Source organism: Psittacula echo, assembly GCF_963264785.1.
Source record: "Psittacula echo genome assembly, chromosome: 4".
NCBI classification, from domain to species: domain Eukaryota; kingdom Metazoa; phylum Chordata; class Aves; order Psittaciformes; family Psittacidae; genus Psittacula; species Psittacula echo.
The window spans coordinates 13,311,195-13,319,395 of NC_137738.1; the positions used below are offsets into that span (position 1 = coordinate 13,311,195).

General features: G+C 57.7%; 1 protein-coding gene across 1 annotated transcript; it reads right to left on the bottom strand.

The window, feature by feature from the left end:
* Positions 1-3,883: 3,883 nt before the first annotated feature.
* Positions 3,884-6,937, bottom strand: HLX (H2.0 like homeobox; the record flags this gene model as incomplete). The annotated part of the gene is made up of 4 exons (XM_080616085.1): positions 3,884-4,228; positions 5,044-5,228; positions 5,666-5,845; positions 6,373-6,937. The coding sequence occupies 4 exons, from the start codon at positions 6,935-6,937 to the stop codon at positions 3,884-3,886; spliced, it is 1,275 nt and encodes a 424-aa protein (XP_080472211.1).
* Positions 6,938-8,201: the final 1,264 nt, after the last annotated feature.

The window sequence follows — 8,201 nt, forward strand, 5'->3', positions numbered from 1 at the left end:
CAAAAATATTTTCCTAAGGAGAGGGGCCGAACTCACCTAACGAGGGAGGCAAACTCGGGTTTCGCTGCCGACGGTGGCTCTGCAGGGGGGGGCAGTATCGACCCAGGGGGTCGCGGGGGACCCTTTTAACCCCCCCTTCCCAAAACACCACAGCAAGCTCCTTGCCCGGCCCTTATTGCACCGTAAATCGCTCAAAATATCTCGTCCGGTTTGGTTTATTATTGTGTTTTGTTGGGGTTTCTTTTCTTACAACGTGGCGGTGATTTCTGAGGTTGACTCCAGTTTCTTTGGAGATGGGAGGTTTCTGTGAAGAAATCAGGCAAGGGGAAAAGGATCTCGTTGGACACCTTAACACAGAGTCCGGGAAAGGAGGGTTGTTGCGGAACTACTCCCCAGGATGGAGCTCGGCAGGAGCTGGCTCCGACCAGCCCGGCTGCGCATCCCAGCGGGTGTCAATGTTCCTGACGGGTGTGGGATGTTGGGGCGGCCTTCCGCTTGGGTATTAGCCCCATTTCCCACACGTGCCACGCAGGAAGAAGGCAGGGAAGCCTCGGTTCTTTGCTTATCACTCCTGTTTCTGGGTCTCCCGTACAACTCATTTCTAATAAGCTCGAAAAATCTATGCCCGGCAGTCGGGAAGGGAAAGCAGAGTGGGTTCTTGCCGGAGAGCCTCGCCTTGGCCTGGCGTGAGCAGTGGACACCGAGGGCTACGCCGGGGAAGACCCTACTGGCCCCTACGAGGAGACCCCGGGCAGGGAGGGCTGCGCCAGCACGTACTCGTGTCAGCGAGGGGTGTCCAACCCAAGGGATCTGAGATCGGCTGCCACGGGTCTGGAAAGAGACACAACGGGTTTGGGGGATGGGGGGTAAAGAAACTGCCCGAAAAGCTGCAACCTCCTCGTTCAAAGACCGTCGAGGAACTGGATCGATGGGGGAACCGTGGGCTCCTTCAGAAATCACCGGCGTCAAAAGCCTTTCACGTTACCAGGCAGTAGTGAAGCAAACAAAAAAGGGCACCCCAGGAGGATTTGGACCTGTTCGGGGCGGGTGGGATGCGTTGCGCTGCTGGCAGGTCGATTTCGCCGATGAACGGCGATCGAGCTGCCTGCAGTAGCCACACTGTTAAGACTTTTTCCCCCCCCAGAAATCGAGTAGTAACTGCAGCCTCGCAGAAGCAGGCAAACTCCCCGTCGAGACGGGCACAAATCCCCCCATCCGCGCATGTTTTCCCAAACTTGTTTTCACGGGTTTGCTCTACCTGCCCGAGGAATTGCAAAACGGCAGCAATGGAGGGGAGAGATTCTCTTTTCCCTATCACTGAAGGGTAAAACCCCACCTCTCAGCAGCAGCCCGAGGCGCGCGGAGCACCAAAGCCTGGAAGGTGGAGAGACAGGGAAGCAAAATGGGCTGCAGGGCGAAGGAATTTCAACCGAACTCTTTCTTTCGGATCTGAGCATCTTCCTCCGTAGCCTGCTGAGTCCTAACAGTGCTAATTTTTATCCCCTTTTGCAGCGTTACCTTCAAAAGGTGCCATAAAGGCGCTGCTCCTGCTCTTCCCCCCCTACCCGGGCTCCAGGCGGGCATTGCTCTCCCGTTATTCAGGAAGGTGGAGGGGGAGCCCTGTGCTTGGAAGAGGCGCGGATTCCTCTAACCCAGGGGAAAAGAAACTCCCGATGCGCTTTTGCTTTCTCATCTATCAAGAGCCACCTCAAACCCCTCTCTCCCGCACGGGTTATTCTTTAGGAAGCAAAACCAACAGGCAAACCAATTTCTGCGTGTCCGTGCGCCACATCACGGTGGTTTCTCGGAGGAGGACCACCCGTGTTTCTCCAGACATCTGTCCCATGGGTTCCTTTACTCTCGGGGGAAGTTACAACCAACCCCACGGCGATCCCCGCGCTGACGGGCACAGCAGCGGCCCGAGGAACAAACGCTTTCTGGGCTGGGAGCCAACGGCGTGGCCCACTCCGCACCCCGAAAAGCCGTGACACCCCGCGTTTCCTTCCTGACAGCGTTTTAAAGGCAGAGCCAATTCGCAAGCCCATTCTCAATCCGTCTCCCAGCTTCCTTGCCTCAGCGGGTCTTGGACGGGGAGCTGCGGGGGCGCCGCTCTGCGCGGGGGCTGGCGCATCTGGGTGCACGACAGAGCTTTGTGCGCGGCCCTCCTGGAGATCAACCTGCCCGTCATGGCTCTACCCGCTCGGTTACACCTTATTTAAAACTTTACCGTCCCCTACTCGCCCAGCGAAGTGGCCTCTTGGCTTGTTGTTCGCCCCAGCTCCTTCTCCCTGGTGCTTGTGGCAGCGGAGTACTGTAAGTATTTCCTGCGCCTTCAGCAGGTGTTTGTTCCTACTGGAGCTCCCTTTTAGCAGGGGTGTCCCCGAGGAGAGTGTCTTCTCCGGCAAGCCCCCCCGGTCCCGAAGAACTTATCGGTCCTATGCCTTATTTCTCCGTCCCCTCTATTCTTTCCAGCGGTGTCACCGGCTCAGCGCCAATCGGCCCAGCAGCGGGGGAGCGGCTTCTCTTCCCCTGTCCGATCTCCCGGGACAGGATAAGGCCTTCGCAGCCCCTCGGGTGTGTGGAAACAGAACTGCTCCCGTTAGGGCCTCGCAAAACACGCTGAGGCACAAAACAGTGGGCAAGGACGGGGCTCCTCATCGCTGCGGCTTTTGCTTTAATCGACGCTGCCTGGGAAGGGAGGAGGGAGAAGCAGGCTGAACAAGAAGCGGGCCCCCGCCCCCACCCCGTCCTCTCCGGTGCCCCGGGAGGAGCCGAGCACCAAACACCGCTTCATCGAGGAGCAAAGCCGAAGACGAGCCCGAGCGGAGTCCGGCCTGGACCCTCCGGGAGCCCCGTCGAGAGAGGAGGGGAACCATGCCGACACGATATTCTGCGCCTGCGTGACGTCATAGCGCACCCATGTGACATCACAAAGCACTTCCTCCTCACGCCGCCACGGGGGCTTGCGGAGAGGTGCGCGGCAAATCGGAATGACACCAAGGCAAAGCAAACACACATACAAACCCCGCACCACAAAACCAGCCCTGCCGGGTCCCGCAGCACCCCAGCGGTAAGACTGCGCGATCCCTTCCTGCCTCAAACACCAAAAGCCGCCTCACAAGATCCGCATACAGACATGCGCATCTCAAAATGTTACTGGCAACTTTCTCACCGGGGACACAATTTCGCTTCATCAAATCCGGTCCTTGTCATCGCCTCCATTAGAAAAGGAAGGGGGAAAAGGGATACAAAACCCAAGCCGGCTGCCTCGGGAGGGGGAGTTGAGGCGTAGCGGTGTGTGTTGTGCTCCCAGTGGGAGAGATAGCGGCTGCCTTTGGAGAGGAGCGAAGGAGCCAGGGCAGCCTCAGCATTCCTCTCTGCGTCATGGTCAACAAACTGGCGTGGTTACAAATCATAGCAAACATTTTATTTACAGGAGATATATATATATATTTCTATATTTTGTCAGTGCAGTATTTCTTGGCCGGATTATTCGAAGCAACACATTGCAACCGATGAGGACGTTGGCAAAATACTTCACATTGTAAATTGGTTCGGGGTGGGGGAGAAGAGGTGGAAAAGAGAGGGATTTTAGAGCACGTTCTCAGAGTCCCTCGCTCGGATTTCCCTGGAGAGGACAAGGGGCAGGAGACGGAGAATAAAAATAATAAGGGGGGAACAGAGAAATCCCGCTCTCCTGCGAGCAGCGCGGAGGGAGAGAGGCCGACCCCCGCACCGCCCTCCCGGGGCTGCGGTTCCTGCATTCTCGGCCCCTCGCCCCGAGCGGGAGAGGGCCGGTGCCGGGCCGGCCTTACCGCGCTCCCGGGGCGGGGAGGAAGGGAGATAAATTAGAGCGCAGGTCCGGGCGCGGAGGCCGCCTCGTCTATAGGCCGCTCCGCGGCTCGGGGCTGGCAGCAGCAGCGGCTGGTTGCGGCGGGGAGGGGAGGCCGGTGCTGCCGGAGGACTTGCCGAGCCCGGCGGTGGGCAGGCTCCGCTCGGCACCCTCAGTCCGTTCCGTGTCGCTGGGGGCCATGTCGAGAGAGTCGGCGTCGCTGCTGTCGCTGTCGCCCTCGGAGCGGCTGGGGCTGCGCTCGGGGTCCCCGGCGGCGGCAGGCGGGGCGGTGGCTTGCTGGGCCTCCGGCTCCGGCGTCGGGTCCTTGTCCTTCTGGGCTTGCGCTTCCTTGGAATGTCGCCACTTCATCCGCCGGTTCTGGAACCACACCTTCACCTGCGGCCGCACCGCCCTCAGTCGGGTGGCACGGCCAGCACCGCGCTCCGCGCACCGCTCCGCACACCTCCCGGCCCCAAAGCCTTCCACCGGGGACAGGCAGAGCGCGGAAGAAAGGAGGCACCGGCCTCAGCTCCCTCTGCCCGCACCCGTGAGCGGCAGAGGTGGCTTTAGTTTATATTTACGACCTATACCACCCCCCCCTCCGAGTTGGTGTTTTGGGTTGGGGTTCTTTTCGTTTGTTTGTTTTTGTCTTTTCTGTTCTCTCTCCTTCTACTTCTTCTTCCAGGAAACCAACTCTTGCTCAAGAAACCACAGCGTTATACAATTCTGTGCGCTGCGGGCCGTCAAAAGTGGAATCATTGCAGAGTGGCGTTTAATGATTCCGTTTGAAGAAGACTTTTCACTTCCCCAGAACTAAGGATTTCACAACTCGGGGAGAGATTTAGAACGAAAAAGAAAAAAGGAATAAAACGGGGGGGAGGGAGGGAAACGACACACATTAAAAATAGCGTGTTCGCTTCTACTTCCTTTGACCTAAACTGCCTCCTACAGCTAGTTGCACTTCAGTAAAGCGCACACTGATGATTATCTGCCTCGGCCCTGGCCCAAAGCAAACGCGAAAGCTCCGCACCGGGCCGCGAAACGCCGCGAGCAGGAGATGCTCGGGGCGAAATCGCGCTCCTCATCCACCCCGCTAAGGATTAAGAAAGGCAAAAAAGCTTTGCAAACACACACTACCACCACCCCACACGTCCTCTGTATCCCTATAAACTGGAAGTAAAGTTTTGAAATAAACCCGAGGCCGTTCTTACTTGAGCATCCGTCAGCCCCAGCATCGCCGCCAGTTGCTTTCTGTCCGGTTTGGTGACGTATTTCTGGATTTCGAACCGTTTTTCTAAGCCTTTCCTCTGCAGGTTGGAAAAAACAGCCCTGGACCAGGAGCGTTTCCTCTTGTATGTCTGGGGCAGCGTGTCCTTGGTTAAAACTGCATACGGACCTGATGGGAGGGGGAGAAAAGCGGGAGGAGAAAGAGAGAGGGAGAAGGAGACAGCGTTATTAATGTCGGTGCCTGAAAGGGGGCCTTAAATCGATCAAAATAACAGCTGGCCTGCGGTGCTGGGAAGGCCCGGGCCGGCGCAGCTGGGTCCGGGCAGCGTGTGCTTCCTAGGGCAAGGGTGGAACGGTTTGGGACCGGAATGTTTTCCTCTCCCCCCTCCCTACCCCTTTTCTCTCAGCCCAGGTTATTATTTTTGTTCTAAATGTGACGGTGCTTTGTGTCAGGCCCTAATCGGCTCTTCCTCCCCCCCACGCAGCCCGGCTTTCGCCCAAAACCTGAGCCTCGCTATTAAACACCCTATCCCTTCGGGGCCGGGCTTCTCCGGGACGGAGGGCCCTGTGCCGCGGGAGGGAGTGTTGACAAGGGACGAGATGTACCTGGAAAAGTGTCTTGAAACTGGTGCTGAACTGAGCTCCTTGGGTTTGTGTTTAAGGGACCCAGAATAGCAGAGGCCTCGTTAATGGGGTCTAGAGACGCGAAGAACTGGCCGGCGGAAGGCTGCAAGGTGGGGAGATGAACCCCAGTTTGGCGGCTGGTAGTTAATAAGGAGGTCAGATCTGTGGGCACAGGAACAAGGAGAGCTCTGTTATACCGCGGCCGAAACCGACACAACCCGGCAGCCCCGGGCGGAGAGGCTTGGGGAGACCGGGCAGCCGCCTCTGTGCCCCGGGGCTCTCCTAGGAGAGGCGGCCGTGCTCCGGCGATGCGGCATCCTCCGGTAGATTCGCTCCCTTGACCAAGATGTTTATACGCCGCGGAGGGAGAAAGGGGGGGATATTGCAGCGAAAGCTGTTAAAACAGGCTGTGCCCTTGGAGGCAAAAACCCCGGGCTCGCGTAGGGAAGTGAGGCCGTTCCGATCGCGATGTTCCCGCTATCGCTATGTGTGCCAGCGGCACAAGTGCTGCCTGCGCGAGGCCGGGCTGTTTGGGGAGCGCTATTAAAGGCTTGGATTTATAATCCTTCTTTTTTAACCCCCAAATAACTCTTTTCTCGGCTAGATCATAAAGTTTTAAAACTTTCGCTAATAATACTATTAGATTATAAATTAAGGAGCACGGAAAGCGGACAAGGCGGTTTCTCTACCTCTCAGCGTGTTGCTTTCCTTGACTTTGGGGTCAAACTCCGCCGATAAGATGCGGTCGATGCCGAATTTCAGGTCCTTGCTGGCGGGAGCCGGCGCCGAACCGGGCGTGTGGCCGCCGGGCAGCCGTGCTGGGGCCGGGCCACCACCGCCGCCCGCCGCCGCCGCCGCAGCGGGGGACCGGTGGTGCGGGGGCCGGTGGTGCGGGTGGTAAGCGGCCGAGAGCGGCGAGAGACGCGGCGGGAAGGCGGCGGCCGGGGCGTCGGGGGCCACGACGGGAGTGGGCCGGAGCGGTGAGGCGGTGGCGTGGAAGGGGCTGCCGTGGTGGACGGCTCCCAGCGCCGCTGGCATCCCGGTACCGGGAGCTCCGGGTAGGCTGTCGGTGGGTCCCCCCGCCGTCTCTCCTCCGGCGTGGAGGATGTCTGCAATGCAGAAGGACGGCTTCTTCCCCGCCGCGGTGTCCAGCGGGAAGCAGCCGGCGGCTGCCGGCCCCGATGCTGAGCAATAAGCTGCTGACCACAAGCTGAAGTTGGAGGCGTAGAAAGGAGCCAACCCGGCCGTGTACATCCTGCCCGGGGAGGAGACGCGATGTTTCACTGCTCAGCTCCCGGGTGCGAGCCGCGGAGCTGCCCGCTGCCCCGGGCGCATGGGGAGATATGGCGAGAGGCGGCTGGTGGAGCAGCACTTGCCGGAGGGGCAACCACCACTACCACCCAAAACCAAAACAGCAAGAAAAAGGAAAAAGTCCCCAAAACCCACGGCGAGACGGAGAGAGCGAGCGGACGAGGAGCAGCGCAAACAAAACAAACGCAAACCAAACCCCCTTTCCTCGCACGGAGGGGGGGGGGGGATTATTTACCCCTCCCCAAAACTTTCTCTGGCAGCGACACTCTCGGCTCCGGATCAGCCTTCGCTCTCTCCCGGTCCAATCGGCGATCCGCGGGGCAGGGCAGCACCGCCCGCAGAACACGCCCATGAAGAGCCGGGGCGTGGGCACGGGACACGGTGCAACTGCGCGCAACTGCGCGGTGTCCCGTACCCACGCCCCATCCCGAACTGATTTGCCCCGCAAGGCACCCCCTCTCAAATTCCACTCTTGACTTTTACACCCCCCCACCCTCAAAAATGTCTCTGCTCTTGCTGCAGCGATTTCCAACCGTTTGAAAGGGACGCGCAGGCCAGTTCTTGGCGATTAGAAGCAGTTGGATCCTCCTGGAAATGATTCCCTAGGAAATGTGTTTCCTTCCCGGATAAATGAGCCTGAGATAGTCTGGAAGAAAATGATTCTGTGCTGATGCACGCAACTTCTGTGTTTGTGAGAGCTCTGAGCTATGTCGGGCCCAGGACACCTTGGATCCTGCATTATCAGCGACTAATTAATTAATTAATCAATAGCGGCTTGTCCATAATGTAGTTCTACAGCTATTTTCCATGTTCTCCAGCCTAGAGGCTGCAACTGTTTCCACACCAAGTTCACCTGGAAAACCATTTGTAATTTTGCAAACTCCTGATAACTGAATCACCCCCATTTTTCCCTTTAGAATATAATTATTACCTGTATTCGCTGCAATAATTTAGGGAGAAATTTATGAAAGCGTCTTTTGCGCTTTTTTCTCTCCCTTTTAACATCCACATTTGTCCCGACCTCTCTCGGAAACACAACATTCCTTTAGTTTTCATACACGTAAACCAGTCGCTGCCGTTTTGAGCAGGCTCCCGGGTCAGACGATTGCAGGTTTACTTTGATTTTGTTACAAAACCCATTATTATTATTTTCTCAAATAGCTTTCCAAATTCTGAAGGATTTCGGGGAACCAGAAAGGGAAACTGT